This window comes from Anabrus simplex, chromosome 4 (genome assembly GCF_040414725.1).
Source record: "Anabrus simplex isolate iqAnaSimp1 chromosome 4, ASM4041472v1, whole genome shotgun sequence".
NCBI classification, from domain to species: Eukaryota; Metazoa; Arthropoda; class Insecta; order Orthoptera; family Tettigoniidae; genus Anabrus; species Anabrus simplex.
The window spans coordinates 111,432,402-111,454,277 of record NC_090268.1 but is presented as its reverse complement, the minus strand read 5'-3'; the positions used below and the strand labels follow the sequence as shown (position 1 = coordinate 111,454,277).

General features: G+C 39.8%; 1 protein-coding gene across 2 annotated transcripts in view; it reads left to right on the top strand.

The window, feature by feature from the left end:
- LOC136872460 (protein Wnt-5a) overlaps window positions 1-21,660 on the top strand; it is an 822,369-nt gene extending 800,709 nt beyond the window's left edge. For both annotated transcript variants that reach the window (XM_067146274.2, XM_067146275.2), the window contains 2 exons: window positions 10,794-10,961; window positions 21,161-21,660. In XM_067146274.2, coding sequence (XP_067002375.1) covers window positions 10,794-10,961; window positions 21,161-21,348 — 356 coding nt within the window. In that variant the 3' untranslated portion in view covers window positions 21,349-21,660. The remainder of the gene's footprint in view (window positions 1-10,793; window positions 10,962-21,160) is intronic.
- Window positions 21,661-21,876: the final 216 nt, after the last annotated feature.

Here is a 21,876-nt window from a genome sequence, read left to right as displayed (position 1 = left end):
CTGAGCAGCCATACAAGAGATGTTTAAAAATTATTATTGAGGTTCGCTACTCTTCTTTACTGTATTCATTCAAGGACTTTGCACGATATTTGCACTTGTCGGGATAATATGTTTCATATTTTCCTGGATATAATTTGCACACACATTTTTCGTTCGGTTGATAGAGGTGTGGATTTTCACAGAATTCTTGGTGGAATCCGTGTACAGCTAATCGTGTGATGGCGCTTCGTAATTCCTGGTTGGGTCCTATCCCACTTCTATCTATCATGGCATCCGATGCGTAGAATTCTTCAAAAAGTTCGGCTCTTTTTTCCTCCCTCTGTCGGATGTGTTCTACCGTCTTTGATGTAGATGGTAGCGAATACAGTAGAGACAATACGTGACAGTCTGCGAGATATCGAGGGACAGCGATTAGAGCTCTGTCTAGCGGTGTGACCTGGAGTTAATGATTCTATCATAGAAACACGTGTATTTGTTTGTGAAGTTTTTGTTGTTATTTATGCGTTTGCAGTAAGTTGACGTAAGTAAATAGTAGCGTGTGTTGTTTCTTTATATCTCCTCTCAACACGAGTGGAAAGATATGTGCTGTGTTTGGCTGCAATAGTATGAAGTGGAGAAGAATTCGAGGTCTTTCTTCCGTTTGCCTCGTGACAAGAAAATGTCAGTAAATATTGTGTTTGCACATATATATTCTTCCAGTGACAAAGAGATGTTTATAGTACTTCCTAAACTTCTGACCTGTGCGACCCATATTCTAAGTGGCTTGAAATATAATAAGCTTATTTTATTGTATAGTGCAGAAGTTAAGCTTCAATACCGATGTGTAGTTGTAGATGTGATCTGTGGAGTTTGTAATGTCAGAGAAGTGATTTGGATAAGGTGTACAAGAAAGAAGAGACATTACGCTTTAATTAAGAATTATAAGATCTGTTCAGACCATTTCCAGGCCAGCGACTTTACAAATCCCCGACTATACAACCAACGGCATGTGTCTTAATGTGATGATACAATGTTTTTTAAATGCGAAAAAAGGCAAATCTAGACGTAAAAGTTCATGCAGGAATGCAAAAGCAAAGAAAGTAATGCATAAATGAAAGATAAAGCCCTTTCACAGCAGTCCATTTCACATCTTGATTATATGTCTAATTGCAGTCTTTAAATTATTCATTCATTTGTCCAGAATTGCTTTAGCACCTTTGAAATTAATATCTTGATAACACTTTCTTTCTAGACGTAATTTATTTATCCGTTTCCGTACAAGCGTTTCCATTGATATTTGAATTTAGCGCGAATTTCCAGGTCAGGCCACTAGGAGCGCCACTTGCGAATTGTCTCCTATTTTAACAAGGCTAAATCCGGAAGTTTCACTTATTGTTTCTACCGTATTTGATGGTAATAACGTTTTCTTTCTTATGTCCTCTATAAAGAAGGTTCCCTTTGCTAGCTCGTAGGCTAAGCGTGAAGATGCTGATTTTGATATACCCAAGGTTAACTTTAGATCTCGCTTTGACTGAGACAGGCAGAAAAAGTTATTCCCGTCCAACCAAGGCCGTACCCGGGAATTATTTTGCGGAGAGGGTTAGAATTTACGCGAGGGGGGGGGGGAGGGGGGGGAGGATGGGGGTCCGAAAACAAAAGCTATAGTAACTTTTTTTTAAATTTTCAAATAGATTTTATAGAAAGAAAGTTTGAGTTTTACAGCAGTACCTTTTACAGCTCAACGCGTGAAGTAGAAAGCTTAATTCATAGCGGTCTGGCGGGCAGAACACGCTTTAACACGTGCGTGCAGTGTGACATAAAGATTTCTTTAAAATGTAGGTAACAATATGTTTTACTCTAAGTATTAACAATATTTAGAGGTTTGATTTTTTAAATCTTCTGGCGGTTCGATAACATGAACATATTTCTATATGTTTATTGAAATCGATTTTTATAATACAAAGTGTATTAAGAATACAAAAACTAACAATCCGTATATCTCACCAAAATTAAAATTTCCATTTATGTTTTCAGTAAATTTGTTAACTATATTCATAAAGAAACATTTAAAGATGGCACAGATTTTATAGGTTAAATTCACTTGTTTGTTTTTCAAATGCGTATTTTTATATGATACTTCTAATTTATTGTAGGCTGTTTAAATTTGTCCAGTTCATTTTTATTTTGGAGGTAGTTTGAACCCCCCTAACCTCCCCGCTGGGTACGGCTTTGCGTCCAACCAATAACGAATAAATAATTAATTGAAGCTATCAAACGTACAAAGAACAAGAAAGCAATGGTACCAGATGGCATTTTCAACGAAAACATAAAGGAAACAGCAGAAATACAAGTGGGATTCTGGTCGAAACTATTCAGTAAATGTCTTGGAAAGGGGCACATACCAGAAAGCTGGAAGACATCGACACCGAAAGTATAATAGGAAAGCAAAGGAAACATGGAAGACCCCAACTCATACAGGGGAATAGCACTAGAGAGCAACATACACAGTACAAGATATTCGCTACAATAATACATCAAAGACTGATAGAGGAAACAGACTAATACATCTCTGAAGAACAATTCAGATTCAGGAAAGGAAAAGGAAGATTTCTACAATGGACAAAGCATGTTTGTCTGTTAGGTCATCAGCCCAGAGACTGGTTGGATCCTCAAATAGCACCACCAAAGGTTATGCGGTTATAAGGAAACCCAAAAAACCAATGGCAGCACCAAAATGAGGCGTACTAGGCAAGATGAGGAGTGAGGGAGTTTGCCATTGCTTTCCTCACTGGGTCAGAAAGTACTATTGCAGCACGACTGACCCTATGAGCAGCACCTTTCATAACACTCAGATGCACTAGTCATTCTCTGAATGTCATTACTCAGCACTACCCATACCCCAGCAACTTCCATATTGTCACAGCCATGGATGTTGACTGGGACTTCGGTGGAAGCTACACTATGCTCTGGCCTGTGCCAAGAGATGGATGCAAAAGTACTGTATCCATCAAGAAATGACAGTAGACAGGGACAAAGCATAACGAAACAATAAAATGTATAATTTCGGTTTACAGTTATGAATTTGTTGATTGCATATTTATTTATTTTTATTTGATTGATAAATAGGGTTCCAGAGAGCAAGAGCTCTGTCAAGAGGAACAATACATAGATAATCACAACAATGGCGGATTAACGCATAAGATCTAAAAGTGAAAGAGTAATAATAGTGGTTTTACATATACTTTAAGTATCACAATTTACCTAATGGATAGGATTATATTAAGTGGATTATTATCAGAGTAACAGTACAGGAGGAACAACTTTTTGACTTTTAAGATTTGGAAATGAAAATATCAGAGAAATAACTGTTACACATTTATAGTGCCTAACAGGTACTTCTTAAGCTTATTACGAAATGGCACAGTTTTAGACATGATTGCTATATTGTCAGGAATGCTGTTATATTCAGATATTAGTAAGTGTTGCACTCCCTTAGTGCCAAACCTTGTTGTATAATTTTGATAAACATGTAATTTATTTTTTTGCCTTGTCTTATATGAATGGATGTCAGTGACTTTAGGAAATTCAGAGTTGGTGAACATTTTATTATGCAAGACTTTATGAATAAGAAGTGATGCGTTTAATGAGATTAATTTCTTAATAGGTAATATATTTGTTTCAGAGTACATTTTATTTCGAGAATATAGTTGATGAAATCCATACATAAATCTAATAACCCTGTTTTGTAAGACCTCCAAAGTATTTAAGTTATTTTGGGTTGCTTTGCCCCAAATGAAACACAAGTAAGAAAGTCGAGATTGTATCATTGCGAAATATATATATATATTTTTTTTTATTTATTTTTTTTTTTGCTAGTTGCTTTACGTCGCACCGACACAGATAGGTCTTACGGCGACGATGGGACAGGGAAGGGCTAGGAGTTGGAAGGAAGCGGCCGTGGCCTTAATTAAGGTACAGCCCCAGCATTTGCCTGGTGTGAAAATGGGAAACCACGGAAAACCATTTTCAGGGCTGCCGACAGTGGGGTTCGAACCTACTATCTCCCGAATACTGGATACTGGCCGCAATTAAGCGACTGCAGCTATCGAGCTCGGTACGAAATAAATTAGACGAAGAGTGTCAATTGTTAGTAGGTACTTAATCTTGCCAATGATACCAACCAAGACAGAGATTTTATTTTTTACGTTTAATATATGAGGTGTCCAGGAGAGGGCGCTATCAATTATTAGTCCAAGATATTTAACTTCTTTAACCCATTTCAACTTCGTAGTGCCAAATAATATATTTGTAGTTGCATTTAGGTCATTTTGTGATTTATCGAACATCATACAGACAGTTTTTGAGTAATTGGCTGTGATTTTTTCTCAGCCATTCATCTAAGATATAACAGTCATGCTGGATATCTGCAACTATTTCATCTTCAGAATTTGATGAATAGAACAGTGAAGTATCACCTGCCAAAAGTGATATTTTACCCTTAAAAGAACACAGGGCTATGTCATTAATATATATATAAGAAACAAAATTGTACCCAACATGGAACCTTGTGGTACACCAAAGCAGATCTTTTGTAGCTCACTTTTATTCATGCCAATCTGAACATATTGTTGTCGATTTGATAAGAAATCCTTAAACCAGAGCAGCAGGGACCTCTCACACCTGCCTTTTCCAGTTTGTATATCATGAGTTCATGGCCAACAGTATCAAAAGCCTTTTTTAAATCAATAAACAGCCCAGCAGTCTTCTAACCTTTATCAATATAATTTTGAAGCTCAATTATAATGTCCATTAAGGCAGGATTCACCCCAGCCTTTTCTCTGAAGCCATATTGAAATCTGGAAAAATAATTGCATTTTTCGAGGTAACTAATAAGCCTAACTTTGACAACAGTTTCTAAGATTTTAGATAATTCAGGTGGTACTGAGATGGGTCGGTAGTTTCCACGGTCGGATCTATCATTCTGTTTGTGTATAGGAACCACTCTAGAGATCTTTAATGAAACAGGGACAGTGCCTTTTGCCAAAGAGCAGTTGATAAATTCAGATATTGGACCAGAGAGTGCTCGATTACAGATTTTGAGAAGTTTACTGGAAATACCATCACTAGCAACTGAGTGAGCATGTTTGAGAGAATTGATTATTGTAGACACTTCTTCTGGAGAACATGGTTCTAGGAAAAGGGAATTAGGATGATTATTGATTGTAGCAGTATGTTCAGGATGTGGAACAATATTTGAAGATAGTGTGGCAGGGACTGAGATAAAATGATTATTCAGGGCATTACAAAGGTCACTTTTGTCTTCAAAACATTCATTCCCTAGCTTGATACGTGCAATATTGATTGTTGACTTTGAAGGTTTACCAAGAACTTCGTTTATGAGTTGCCAGGTGTGTTTAGTGTTGTGTAGATTGTTTTTACACTGACTGACAGAGCAAATGCAACACAAAGAAGGAGTGGTTCGAAAGGGATGAAAGTTGGGGAAAAAACAGAGACGGCACGGACGAATAATTGATGTTTATTTCAAACCGATATGCAGGTTACACAATGCGCACTGCATCGACTCAGTAGGATGTAGGACCACCGCGAGCGGCGATGCACGCAGAAACACGTCGAGGTACAGAGTCAATAAGAGTGCGGATGGTGTCCTGAGGGATGGTTCTCCATTCTCTGTCAACCATTTGCCACAGTTGGTCGTCCGTACGAGGCTGGGGCAGAGTTTGCAAACGGCGTCCAATGAGATCCCACACGTGTTCGATTGGTGAGAGATCCGGAGAGTACGCTGGCCACGGAAGCATCTGTACACCTCGTAGAGCCTGTTGGGAGATGCGAGCAGTGTGTGGGCGGGCATTATCCTGCTGAAACAGAGCATTGGGCAGCCCCTGAAGGTACGGGAGTGCCACCGGCCGCAGCACATGCTGCACGTAGCGGTGGGCATTCAACATGCCTTGAATACGCACTAGAGGTGACGTGGAATCATACGCAATAGCGCCCCAAACCATGATGCCGCGTTGTCTAGCGGTAGGGCGCTCCACAGTTACTGCCGGATTTGACCTTTCTCCACGCCGACGCCACACTCGTCTGCGGTGACTATCACTGACAGAACAGAAGCGTGACTCATCGGAGAACACGACGTTCCGCCATTCCCTCATCCAAGTCGCTCTAGCCCGGCACCATGCCAGGCGTGCACGTCTATGCTGTGGAGTCAATGGTAGTCTTCTGAGCGGACGCCGGGAGTGCAGGCCTCCTTCAACCAATCGACGGGAAATTGTTCTGGTCGATATTGGAACAGCCAGGGTGTCTTGCACATGCTGAAGAATGGCGGTTGACGTGGCGTGCGGGGCTGCCACCGCTTGGCGGCGGATGCGCCGATCCTCGCGTGCTGACGTCACTCGGGCTGCGCCTGGACCCCTCGCACGTGCCACATGTCCCTGCGCCAACCATGTTCGCCACAGGCGCTGCACCGTGGACACATCCCTATGGGTATCGGCTGCGATTTGACGAAGCGACCAACCTGCCCTTCTCAGCCCGATCACCATACCCCTCGTAAAGTCGTCTGTCTGCTGGAAATGCCTCCGTTGACGGCGGCCTGGCATTCTTAGCTATACACGTGTCCTGTGGCACACGACAACACGTTCTACAATGACTGTCGGCTGAGAAATCACGGTACGAAGTGGGCCATTCGCCAACGCCGTGTCCCATTTATCGTTCGCTACGTGCGCAGCACAGCGACGCATTTCACATCATGAGCATACCTCAGTGACGTCAGTCTACCCTGCAATTGGCATGAAGTTCTGACCACTCCTTCTTGGTGTTGCATTTGCTCTGTCAGTCAGTGTAAATTGATTATCATAGTACGACTTCTTGAGAGTCCTTTTCAGGGTTGTAACTCTATTGCAGTAACTTTTATATTCTTCTTTAATTATACTGTTGTGTGGGTGTTTTCTCAATTTACTGTAGAGAAGTGCTTTATGCCTGCAGAATGATGCAAGTTCTGGTGTGCACCATGCATTCAGAATGGTGTTTGCATTTTGATGATGAAATTTTCTAACTGTCGATGCATAGTCAAGACCACTTTGAATGTATCTGGTTAAAGCAGCATATGGAGCATTTATGTCCCCACCATCTACCCACTGGAATTGGTGTTGCTCAAAATATGATCTAGCCCTTTCATAATCTATATGTTTATATGAGTGTCGTTTTGGCTCACTGGGAGTAGGCCTATAATTAGATGTTTTTGAAATGTCTAAACTAAAGAGCAAGAGATTATGGTCACTCATATCATCAATTATGTTATCTACAGACCAGTTATTAAGTTTTATGCTGCATAGAAAGTGGTCGATTAGTGAATTGTTCGAACTCAGCCTGGTAGGGTACATTGTGTTACAGTTTTTAAGGCCATGGCTCTGCATGAACGATTTATATTCATTAGTTAATACTGCATTTGAGAGTAAATTTATGTTAAAGTCACCAACAACAATTATATTTCTATGTTTTATTTTGTTGAGTATTATTTCTATGTCATCACATACCTGTGTCCAGTTTGAAGTGAATGGATTGTAAACAGCTACAACAATTATATTTCTATGTTTTATTTTGTTGAGTATTATTTCTATGTCATCACATACCTGTGTCCAGTTTGAAGTGAATGGATTGTAAACAGCTATAATAATATAACTACACCCTGACTTAGAAATCTCCAGAACCACAATATTATGATGCTTTTGGACATTATAGATGATATTACATTGCCACAATTTGTTTTTAGCGTAAATTGATACTCCCCCACCCTTAAGTGATTTTTCAGAAGGAATTCTAAAGGAATGAAATGCTTCATAACGTGTGATATTGTAAAAGTTAGACTCATCACCGTTTACAGACAACCATGTTTCGACAACAACTATAAAATCGATATTCTGAATTAACTCTATGCGATCAGCAATCATCTCTAACTTACCATTTCGTATGCTACGAGAATTGAGATACATTATTCTCAAGGTTGGAGCAATTGTTCCAAGTGAGGTAACCAAGTCACTATATTGAAAGTATGATTTCCATTGTCTTTCTGTCATTAGTGTAGTTTAAAAGAAGAGGAAGAGAAACAAATGTACATAAATATAAAACATAAGAAGGAATCTGTGAAGACTGACAGCTCATTTAGGCCTAGATGCTGCGAGCCTAATCAATTTTTCAATATCGTCTTCACATTTTATTGTAAATACTTCGAGGGAGGTGGCAGAGATTTTTGCCAGAATCCTCCCTTGTCTCACAAATGCACGTTCAATTCCCTTTGTCCTAGCATCACGAGCCTTCTTGAAGAGAGAATCATTGTAGGGCGTAAGGTGTTCGTTCAAGTATATATTAACTTTTGGACCACCAAAGCCTAGGAGAGAAGAGGTTAGCATCTTCTGGCGTCTTGCTGATTTCAAAAGAGCATCCTTTTTCCAGCGTTGGACAAATCTGACTATTACGGGTTTCACACTGGTTTTGTTGAATGAAGAACCCCTGTGAACAGTGTCGACGCTGTCCGGATGTATTGGTACATCAAGGATATCTCCAATTTTCTGGACAATTTCGGTTAAGTTTTCTTCTGAGTGGTACGGAATCCCGGATATTTTCATATTATTAGCTCTTGAATATTGTTTTAGTTCTTCAACGTCGAGTTTCAGCTGTGTCACTTCTCCGGAAAGGGTGCAGTTATTCGATTTTAAGTCTTGTACTGTGTTGTTCAGCACTATCAGTTCTGATTGCATTTTGCCCACCTCAACACTAAAATCGTCAAATTTGTCACTGACAAATTGGACAGATGTCTTCAGTTCTTTATACACTGACTCTAGTTCACCAAGTTTGCTTAATATTACGTTGAATTTTGTGGAAATGGAGTCTTGTAAATTTGAGTCTGGTGGAATATCAAGCTCAGTTTCGAGTGACGCCGAGTTGCAGGTCAAACATATCCATAGCCTATCCTTTTTTGGAAGACTAAGGAGGCGATCTATTTCGTGTTTGGTTGACCTCGTGCATTCTTCCTTCATGTGAAACCACTTAAGTCACTTTTTACACTTTACCTTTATATTGTTATCTTTAAATTTCTCGGAGCACTTCACACATCTATCCGCCATGTTGTGTCCTTAAATTACAAGGGTTATAGCATGTAGCAATGATTTCTGAGCAATGAAATGGAACCTCGTAAAGCTAATAAAGAAATAGTTTGCAGTTCTGGAACTGTTTCCAAAAATTCACAATGAATCGAGCAAAAGTCCCTCGAGCTCCTACCATAGATCAGTGTTTTTACCCTATCAACGTCTTCTTGCAGATCTGTGGAGATTCCAAAACGAGCTGTGGGGTCTATTATATATCGCGCACCCTCTGATTTCTTGTAGGCTATCGTGTCACCACTTCTACTGCTACCATTATCGGCAAGTTCGGCGACAACTTTTCTTTCTGGGGGAATTTGGTATCAAGGACCGAATCTTGTTATGCTTGGCGTTCCGTAGTATCTCTCCATGAGGGCAAGATCCCAAAACATGAGGAGTGGTTTCTGTCTCTCTTCGGTAATTCACTGAGAGCAAAACAAGAACCACCAACACTTAGAACCTTAGTCTGAAATTTGTCATTCAGCCTCACCGAATGTTTGAAACCTCTTACTTCTCGAGTTCACAGATAATCAACATTATTATTATTATTATTATTATTATTATTATTATTATTATTATTATTATTATTATTCGTGTTCTTGTAATTTGAGATCATAATCCGCGCCAACAACCTAGAATGACTGTGAATCTCAGTCTTCGTTAAATAAACATGGAACACGAGATAATGCATAATTTGATGTGGAATAGCTGTCACTTGCTACGACCAGCAGACAGTGAACGGTTCATGCATTGTCTCTGAACCAATGGCACTGCCACTGTCGAAAGTCACCCGTTTTTAATATATTGAATCTCTGGTTACATCAGATAATGATGCTACCACTGACACCCGAATGAGGATCAGCGCAGCATGGTCCATTTGGAGACAAGTAACTCGTGTCCTCTGCGATAAAAATGATGCCGGAATACCTGAAGACTAAAATTTACACGACCATGATAAGACCAGTTGTTCTCTACATAGTAGAATTTCGCCATATTTCAGGTTATATGGACAGATTCTCAACGTTGGACAATGTCAGAAATAATAATAATAATAATAATAATAATAATAATAATAATAATAATAATAATAATAATAATAATAATAATAATAATAATTCTTTTTACGTCCCACTAATTACTTTTACGTTTTAGGAGACGCCAAAGTGCCGAAATTTAGTCCCGCAGGAATTCTTTTACGTGCCAGTAAATCTACCGGCACGAGGCTGACGTATTTGAGTACCTTCAAATACCACCGGATTGAGCCAGGATCCAAATTGCCAAGTTGGTATCAGAAATGAAGATATGTGACGTAGACTTGGTGTGGCCCCGAAATCGTAGAGAAAGCGATAGAGGTTCGGCTTCCGAAGTATGGCCCTGCCATGCGAAGCAGCGTTAATTCCCTGGTAAAAGTGGCTCTCTAACTTGAGGCACGAGGACGCCAGCCACGTGGGAGACCGCCGAATCGGTGGATGGACGACGTCGTGGAAGACATGCGTACTTTGGATCTCAAACCGGAAGGCGTCCTAGACAGAGCCAAATGAGGAAAATATATCTGAACAGTTGACCCCATTTGATGGGGAAAACGCTAGGAAGAGAGAGAAGGAGATGCTGTCATTTGCATTTACGACGATGATCGTATATATCTATTATTTTATTTTTCAGGTGATTTCCTCAAGGATAAGTACGATGGCGCGACGGAGGTTCGTCTGAACAAGCTGGGTCGCTTGGAGACTCGAGATCCTCGCTTTAACTCCCCAACTCCCAATGACCTGGTCTACATGGATGAGTCTCCCAGCTACTGCAATCGGAACAGCAGTGTGGGGTCTCTAGGTAAGAAACATACTATTTTAGTTCATATTTCAGACATCGTTTCTCACATCAGGTTCAGAGTCAACACAAAAATATAGTAGTAGTAGTAGTAGTAGTAGTAGTAGTAGTAGTAGTAGAATCACCATCATCATCATTGGAAGTAGATAAATAGATAAAGGTAAATATAGATAAAGAAGATAAAGTGGAAGAAGTAGATAAATAAATAGATCCTTGTCCATGAACATGAAAGCCGAGTGATATCATCGCTAGCAATCACAACTCAAATCGCGAGCAATTTATGCATATTTTCGAAAACATTTTTTCACATTATTACGAGTGTATTCGCAGAGCTATAAAAGCACATATTTTACAGACATCACTAGGAATGGTTTGAAGTATGAGTGTATTTCAATCAATCACTACTGATCTGCATTTAGGGCAGTCGCCCAGGTGGCAGATTCCCTATCTGTTATTTTCCTAGCCTTTTCTTAAATGATCGCAAAGAAATTGGAAAATTATTGAACATTTCCCTTGGTAAGTTATTCCAATCCCTAACTCCCCTTCCTATAAACGAATATTTGCCCCAATTTGTCCTCTTGAATTACAACTTTATCTTCATATTGTGATCTTTCCTACGTTTAAAGACACCACTCAGACTTATTCGTCTACTGATGTCCTCCCACGCCATCTCTCCACTGACAGCGCGGAACATACCACTTAGTCGAGCAGCTCGTCTCCTTTCTCCCAAATCTTCCCAACCCAAACTTTGCAACATCTTCATAACGCTGCTCTTCTGTCGGAAATCACCCAGAACAAATCGAGCTGCTTTTCTTTGGATTTTTTCCAGTTTTTGTATCAAGTAATCCTGGTGAGGGCCCCATACACTGGAACCATACTCTAGTTGGGATCTTACCAGCGACTTATATGCCCTCTCCTATACATCCTTACTACAACCCCTAAATACCCTCATAACCATGTGCAGAGATCTGTACCCTTTATTAACAATCATATTTATGTGATTACCCCAAAGAGGATCTTTCTTTATATTAACACCTAGGTACTAACAATGATCCCCAAAAGGAACTTTCACCCCATCAACACAGTATTTAACACTGAGAGGACTTTTCCTATTTGTGAAACTCACAATCTGACTTTTAACTCCGTTTATCATCATACCATTGCCCACCGTCCATCTCACAACACTATCGAGGTCACCCTGCAGCCGCTCACCATCTTGTAACTTATTTATTACTCTGTACAGAATAACATCATCTGCAAACAGCCATATCTCTGATTCCACTTCTTTACACATATCATTGATATATATAAGAAAACATAAATTTCCAATAATACTGCATTGAGGAATTCCCCTCTTAATTATTACAGGGTCAGATAAAGCTTCGCCTACTCTAATTCTCTGAGTTCTATTTTCTAGAAATATAGCCACCCATTCAGTCACTCTTTTTTCTAGTCCAACTGCACTCATTTTTGCCAGTAGTTTTCCATTATCTACCCTATCAAATGCCTTAGATAGGTCAATCGCAATGCAGTCCATTTGGCCTTCTGAATCCAGGATATCTGCTATATCTTGCTGAAATCCTACAAACTGAGCTTCATTTTTCATAGTATTTCGAAACAATCTCCCCCAAACTGAACGCACTTATCTCAAAACTTCGAAACCGATCACTAAACCAACTCTGTCACTTTTCCTCTGGTGTTATCCCACACTCCGGATACCATGCTGCTAGTAGTTCCTCTTCTGATGGAAAGCGTTGCCTTTCAGTTTCATTTTTACTTCCAGGAAGAGACCGAAGTCACACGGGGTATGCAGGGTGATTGGTGATTATTGTTTTACGAGGATGTACAACTGTGTATGGAGGGTGATCAAGCACAGAGTGTTCTGACCCTGCAAGTAACTTCATTGTTTGATTGGCGCGGTGTGCTGGAGCATTGTTGTGGTGCAAGATCCAAGGTAGGCTTGGACGAAACATCATTAGAGCTTGGGTAACTTCATTGGAAGTAAGTTTCGCTGGACCACTTGACAGTCAGTGTGCCAAATTTCTAGCACAATTTGGGTCATATCGCCCGTTGTGAAGAAAACCGCGATCAATCTTTTCTTCGCCGATTTGACTTCTGGACACTCACAGGAGCACGCTCATATTCAAATACCCACACTTTGTTCTGGGCTTTATTTACTACATTATAGTAATAAAGCCAAGTTTCATCACCTGTAACAATACTATTTTCGTTGGGATTGCGGGAAATGAACTTGCGGATGAAGTTGTAAAAGAAGCGGCACTTTTACCACCTACAGCTATGAACGTACCTTCTACGGATATTTGCTCTCGGCTATGTCGAACCATCTTGGCGTCCTGGGAATCGGAGTGGCTAGCTGTCCGAAATTACAACAAGCTGAGGGCAATTAAGAAGGCAACTGCCGTGTGGAGGTTCTCTTTACGGCCTTGGAGAGAGGCCGTATATTTATGTAACCTGAGGATAGGTCATGGGAGTTCTACGCACTCTTACCGCCTGAAGAGGGAAGACTCCCCCAGTGTGTTCTTGTGGTGCCGAATTCACCATGGCCCACATCCTCACAGAGTGCGCGGATCTTTCTGGCCTAAGACGGAACCTCGGACAGCAGGACACACTCGAGCTCATACTAGCCGATGACGAGAATGCTGCAGATCCCATCATTCGCTTTATGTGTGAGAGTGGATTAATCAAGGGTAAATAAATTGCAAGTGTTCTGTTACTCAGGGAATCACGTTCCCTTTCGATTCGTTCTTGATTTTTCGGCTTAATTCAATATTTTTTGTTTTATTTTGTACTTCGTTTCGAAATTCCTTCGTTGAATAAATAATTTTGTTTTATTTTAAATTCTTTTCCAGTTAATTTGTTCAGAGAGGATGATTACCTAGTTGTACTTCCTCTTAGAAACAAAAATCACCACCACCACCACCACCACCACCACCACCACCACCACTCTAAATTTCAAGTTTTCAGTGTCCTTTTCTGCTTAATAAAGCATTGCCTTATTATTTTTTAATTTTTTTTCAAATTCCTCCGTTTAATAAACAGTTTTTAATTTATTTTATTTTTTATTTCCACTTCATTTGTTCAGAGAGGATGGTTACCTAGTTGTACTACCTCCTAAAACAACAATCTTGCATCCGGGAGATAGTGGGTTCGAATCCCACTATCGGCAGCCCTGAAGATGGTTTTCCGTGGTTTCCCTTTTTCACACCAGGCAAATGCTGGGGCTGTACCTTAATTAAGGCGACGGCCGCTTCCTTCCCACTCCTAGCCCTTTACTGTCCCATCGTCGCCATAAGACCTATCTGTGTCGGTGCGACGTAAAGCAACTAGCAAAAAAAATCACCACTTCCACCACCTCTAGCACCGTTTCACATGATGCGCCGTTTGTTCCACTGAAAGAGAACACTGACGTGATTGTGTAGCATTGAACGAACAGCCGGTGTAGGGTTGTCATGTTCTACATTAAGTTCTTTCTATTTTCTGCCTGTGGTTTTCCCTGACCCTTAATACCACACCTTACTAACACAAGCTCTTGCCATGGTAGCGAGTCTAACTTGGAAACCGGCAGATTTTCCTTGTATCACTTCCCACTCTGGTTTTCTGTGGTTTCCCTTTTTCACACCAGGCAAATGCTGGGGCTGTACCTTAATTAAGGCCACGGCCGCTTCCTTCCCACTCCTAGCCCTTTCCTGTCCCATCGTCGCCATAAGACCTATCTGTGTCGGTGCGACGTAAAGCAACTAGCAAAAAAATTCACCACTTCCACCACCTCTAGCACCGTTTCACATGATGCGCCGTTTGTTCCACTGAAAGAGAACACTGACGTGATTGTGTAGCATTGAACGAACAGCCGGTGTAGGGTTGTCATATTCTACATTAAGTTCTTTCTATTTTCTGCCTGTGGTTTTCCCTGACCCTTAATACCACACCTTACTAACACAAACTCTTGCCGTGGTAGCGAGTCTAACTTGGAAACCGGCAGATTTTCCTTGTATCACTTCCCACTCTTCCCTGCTATCTCTTTTCTTCTTAGAAATTAATAACATGTCGGAGGCAATGTAGATTGAGCTGATTGCCACGCGGGGGGAGCGAGCTTCGGGGGCCCCCAGAAGGGAAAAAAAGCCGGTGTAGGGATGCACAGTGTCTTGAGAATACGTATGTCAGACACCTGTCCTGCTGCAACATTTTCCCCACGTACTCAGTGGATTTTAGTGTGATATGGGTCGTCCAGTTATCTAGAATTCTGGCAAAGATTATAATGTACACAGAATGTCTTCAGAAAAGGAAAAGAAACGCCATCCCATATTGGTTCATCACAAATGTATCTTTTCCGTGTTTCATGATATTTCCATAGCAGCAAACAAATACATGTATCATTTCCAGTGTGAGATTACGAAGTGCAACTGAATATTGGCGGCTGCTTGCCGTCAAGACTGAGAGGTCTGCAATTCTGAGTAACAGAGAGTAGTATTGAATCTAAATACATCGACTGATGTTTGCCCGAGACATACTGTAAACAATCTTCATTACTGTAAAATAGTAAGCACCTGTCACGAGCTCTCCCTGTCCCATTTGGTCCGGTTGCCGCTGCAACTGAATACTGTTCTTGTAAAAACTTACAAGCTTTATGAACGTATGATTTGTATTAACTGTTATTATAGGCCATGTCAATACAGTTTCTTCATTCATTATATTGGCCTTCGGTTCAGAGGGTCCCGGGTTCGATTCCCGGCCGGGTCGGGGATTTTAAACTTCATTGGTTAATTCCAATGGCCCGGGGGCTGGGTGTTTGTGCTGTCCCCAACATACCTGCAACTCACATACCACACATAACACTATCCTCCACCACAATAACACGCAGTTACCTACACATGGCAGATGCCGCCCACCCTCATCGGAGGGTCTGCCTTACAAGGGCTGCACTCGGCTAGAAATAGCCACACGAAATTATTATTCATTTTATGAACAGTCAGCACATTCTTTTGTGGTACAACATGGTGTTCCACAGCATCCACCTTAAGTTCATCAGTCGTGTGTACTTTTAGGCTGAATACTACAGACCTGTCTAGATGAACAGTGCCGAGCTGGATGACTCAGACGGTTGAGGTGCTGCCCTTCTAACACCGATTTGGCAGGTTCGATCCTGGCTCAGCCTGATTGTATTTAAAGCTGCTAAAATACGTCGGCCTCTTGTCAGTAGATTTACTGGCACGTGAGAGAACTCCTGCGGGACTAAATTCCGACACCCCGACGTCTCCGAAAACCGCAAAAGTAGTTACTGGGACGTAAAGCCAATAACATTGTAGATGAACTGATATATTCTCAGCTAAATCAGACAATGCGGATTATAAGTTGTAGAATCAAATCCATCCCTACATTCTGGCTACCAGTCCTGAGCCACTTTTCTCTTCCTCATGCCCCTGAGAGGGAATACAAGAGCATCAGCTACCAATCCACGAGGACATCACTGACATTGGAATCGATGGGCTCCAATCCAGATTTTCTCCACTCACAACACCCTGATGGAATATAATTTCAACCTTCAGACCGGGTTGCAAGAATGGTGTAATAGCACCTCACTACACCTCCACGGTTTTTTCTGTGTCGGTAACAAACGATGAGAATTTGAACTACCACTTGGGAATTCGTCGACACTGAATAGAATCCGTACTAACCATGGCAAATGTGCTGACGACCTACTTCCGGCGTACAGAAAGGTGTCTACCCCGGAGTGTAGCTGCAGCACCGCAAGGCAGACAGGCCAAATATTGTTGAAGAGTGCCTTCTAAGCTCCTACTCTAGAAGACCACACACTACCCAAGAGACGATAGACAATGCAGGATGATTCATGAGGAATTACCGCCGTTAGGGTCGCGCAGCTATGAGCTTCATTCGGGTGTAGTGGATTCAAACTCTACTGTCGGCAGCCCTGAAGATGGTTTACCGTGGTTTCACATTTTCACACCAGGCAGATGCTGGTCCTGTATCTTAATTAAGGTCACGGCCGCTTATTGCCCATTCGTAGACTTCCTATCCCATCATCCCCATACGACCTATCTGCGTCTGTGCGACGTAAAGCAAATTGTAAAACATAAATAATTACCGCCACTTATAGAGCTGATTCCTGACGACATTTGAAGAATAAATGTCGCACGAACATGCCCTATTCTTAGCACAGAGTTACAATAATTTGAAAGTTGTCTGTAAAACATACTTTTGTTCAGTTTCTTTCGTTGGAGGGATACACTGAAATATAATAAAATCAAGTCTTCAGAAGTAATTCATTTAATTGGCTATTATCTGATTGGCAGTGGTGGTACTGATTAACGCTCGAGTCACGAGTTACTAACAAAGAAATTACAATATAATAATTGCTGTTATTATACTAGAGAAGTCGCGTGGATGTTGGGAAAGAGGTGCTCATGCGCGTATCTCAAGTCTCAAGGCCTGACAATAAACATCAGTTCCGTCTGCGGTGACTCTTGCGAACTGAGGTGGTGTAGTGAAGGTTCCAAGTATTAGTGCAATTGTGCTTTGGTTACACATTGACTATAATTAATAAATACTCCATAATGAACAGTTTAATAAGGAATTTGCAGGAGCTCGCATGGCCTATCACGACTTGATGGTTGTAGCTAAGAGGATTCTGTAGTATATGTCCCTACAAACTGCCGCATTTCTCGTCAGAGATGACATGAAGATTGTGCACAAAAACTGAAAAATTCTGTTATTGACTACCCTCACTTTTTATGCCTCTTGAGCTTTCACGTGCCCCACTTTATTGCGAGGACAAATGTAACTTTTAAGAATAAAAAAATTCAGAACAACCGCTCACAAAAATTCCCCCTACTCTACAGGCAGTTCAGAAAAAGAATTCTTTAGACTTCTGTGTACTTCTAGACCTGTTTATACAACAATTCACCATCTGCGTGAAAACACTCTAAATAACTTGTAATGCCGATATGAACCGCAAAATGTATTTCAAACATTCTACATTAAGCCCTATCCCATAAATATAATCATAAGTGTTAGAACTAGAAGAAAATGATAGTTTAGATATGAAATTACGTTTCTGTTTTTTATTTTACTCTTTCTTTTTTCAGTAGTTGTTTTACGTCGCACCGACACAGATAGGTGTTATGGCGACGAGTTTACTCTTTCTTGTAAAGATTAAATTAGATTAGATATGAAATATTGTTTCTTTCTCATTTGTAAATATAATATTAGAATAGTTTGGATATTATGTTATTAAACTGATTTGAACAATTTAAAAATATACACATGTAAACAATTGCCACTGTAACTGGGATTAGAAATCATGTAGTGCTCAGTAAATAAATAAATAAATAAAATAATTGGTTTTTGTTTATTTGATATGCAGTAGTGACGTGCAATGCCGTAAGATTGATTTATTTATTTATTTATTTATTTATTTATTTATTTATTTATTTATTTATTTATTTATTTATTTATTTATTTTATAACTTCCCTAATTCTATGGTTGCCACTAGAGCAAAGTATCATTTGCTAATACACAATTTACTATCACTGTTTAACGGGTGATAACAATTATTATCTAATAAATTAGTTTAGCATGGAATATCAACAAATATTTCACACACAATACAAAAACGAACTAAGATGCAAAGAGTACGCAACACATGATCCTATTGACTGTATAGATGGCTTCTCAAAATAAAATATTGAACCGCGGATGGCAGTTATCGCTTTGTTTGTCAACAGATGTTTTAATGTGTATGTTTGATTTGCACGGAAGGATTTTCTGCTCATTTAATGACTACGTTACTAAGAGTTTTCATTAAATCTTTGTGTTAACCACAAGGCTACTGGCAGAGCTAACTCTGGAACATGTGATATAGAACTGTACATGTGAGAAACTGTCCTCTCTCACGTATAAAGAAAGTATCCTCAGAAAAAGAATTCAACCCAATTTTCGGTCCTTTTCATTCCCCTTAAATGGATGTTCCGAAAACAAAAAATACATGTTTCTTTATTTTCAAAGGAGATTCCAAATACAAATGTTCACGCCTGTAACATATTCCGTTTTTGAGATATAAGTAACCCCATTAAAGGATTCAACCCCTTTTTCAGACCTTTTCACCACCCCCACCCACCCACCCCCCAAGTGGATTTTCCGAAAACAAAAGTGTACCGGAGGTACACCCGCCCCGTGCATGTAAAACTAGCTCCTTGGGGAAGGCCATCTAGATCAGGAAATCTGAAACTCATTTTGGAAACAATTTGAACCTTTCTCGACAGATGTCTCTACTCTCTACTCATTGCGCCCTCTGGTGCGAGAATGAACAATTAAATTTTGAAGTAATTTTGTGTATCAAGGTTTCCTAAACTGAATTGTTTATTGATTGTTTTTGGTGTTCAAAAATTATCAACACTTCAATCTCTTCGCGCCAACTTAATTTGTTGGCCAATTAGAAAATTTGTGCATTTATTTAAGTAACCAGTCATACATTTCTGACATTTATTAAATTAACCAATAGGAATGGTGGGCGTGTCAGTGTTTCTGCCCAGAGAAATCTGGAACCTTCCTCTCCACTATAAAAGCTGTGACATTTTGGGTCATGTTGTCTTTTGTGATCGCTCCAGTCCAGAGTGTGTTCATAGCGGGGGAAGGGGGGAAAGGGCCCCCTCGTCCATCTTCGGGAGGTGCAGCAGCTCAAGGTAATGGCAGATTCTGCTTAACAAAGTAATATTCTTCGAAAGCTATCTCGAGGGGAAGATTTCAAATTTATTTCGCAATGTAACTTTTACTAATGTAATTTTCTCATTCAATTCTAAAGAACTTACTCGAAACAGGGAATAAAGAGTGATACTCTCTTGTATTCCCCTTCAACTTGGTGTCGAGGTGACTGCGACTTTGTAACCCTTAAAATCTATCTAGTAATTTCTGTAACCTAAAGCCCAAACAGGTTTTTATGTATTTCATGTAAATTTCAAGGAGTGCAAGTGTTCGCCTCCTTACCATTTTGATTTTCGGCCAGTAACTCTAACCTTTCTTTTACCAAAGGCCACGTACAGTGGGTACTTGTTACCCCTATTAAACTCTTATTTCATTCATTTCATGTTAAGGATATCAGACTGCTGAGCAGTTAAGACAGTGAATATTGTTTAATTTTGATAAGTGTAGGTTGTGCCTTTGATAGGCCTGGAAAGTATAAACTTATAGAGCAAAGATGCTCTTCCTATTGGTGTAAAAGAAATTGGGAGATCCGTCTCCGTGACTGTTGGTTGAAAGGAGCAGTAGCGCTCATGTAAAATTTGTAATTAGGGAGCTTCAAGCTCAGGTTGTTAATTGGTTATTAGTTAATTATTCTGATTTTTACCAACAGTGTTACCCAAGCTAACGAGCTAGTTCTGTACCTAAATTGTTATTTGCTTACCAAAGTGTAAAGTTTAAAATTTGAAAAGAAAAATATAGCTTCAATTTAAAAGTTTTAAATTAATCTTCTGATTGTTCTATATCCATCCATTCTTGCCCGCATCTTCTTTCACCTCTTCATTCTACAGCATCCCAAGAACAAAAAGAATACGCGTTTCTTTATTTTGAAAGTTGATTCAAAACATCAGTTTTCGCATCGATAACATTTTAAGTTTTTTATATATACTCATTTTAAAATATTACCCTATTTTCACTTATTTTAACCCTCTTAAGCGGATTTTCTGAAAAAATGCGTGTTTCTTTATTTTTAAGAGATTCCAAATACCAAATTTTACGTCTGTAACATGTGAGCCACACTTATTTTAAGATCGACCCCCTTCTTCACTTCTTTTCACCCCCTCCCCCACCCCGCCTTATGTGGATTTTCTGAAAACAAAAAAATACGTGTTTCTTTATTTTTAAAAGAGATTCCAAATACCAATTTTTACGTCTTCAAACTGTTAAGTTTTTTAGATATAGACGCACCGGTACTCATTTTAAAATTCACTCCACCTTTTCACCCACTTAGCGACGGAATATCCAAAAATTCCTCCCGTAATGAGCATCTTCACTGTAGTTTAAATGTAACCCAAAAATCCCATTAATTTATGTCCAGTAGTTTTGGCTCGGCGGTGATGAATCGGTCTGTCAGTCACAACATTTTATATAATTTAGATTAAACCAATCCTGCGGCATATTTTAATAATAGTTACTTTCTTTGTTTCAGGAACGCAGGGTCGCCAGTGCAATCGTACCTCCCAGGGGCTGGATGGCTGCAATCTTCTGTGTTGTGGACGAGGCTATAACACACAAAAGGCTGTAGTACGGGAGAGATGCGACTGTAAATTTCACTGGTGTTGCTTCGTAGAATGTAAAGTGTGCACCAAGACTGTTGACATGCATACCTGCAAATGAGAATCCAGCGGGACAAGACGAAGTTACTGCCAGATTTTTTCCTATCGTTTACATTTATGTACATATAATTATTATTTGTAAAATATAATTGAGAAAATAATATAATGAATTACACTGTGAAAAAGTATTGTATGATATAGAATAACTCGTAGAATTTTCGAAGTCCGATAGTAATTAAAGCAATGTTTAGGTAGAATTATTAGATTACATAGACGTTGTCATTTGACAAGTATTTATTTTGCATACATAGTGGAGTTTCCTTCCTTGGACGTTACGTTCATTGTCGGCTGCTAGATCGAAACATAAAATTACAAGATTCCGGATTTCTACTGTCGTTATAGCAGGCTTCAACATGGGCAGTTTTCTGGAAGAATTCCCCCATTCTACTCGTTATATTTTATTGTATTACTTTGCGATATATATATATTAACGTCGCACCGACACGGACAGATTTTATGGTGATAGTGGGATAGGACAAGACTAGGGCTTTGAAGGAAGCAACCGTGGGCTGAATTAATGTACCTGGTG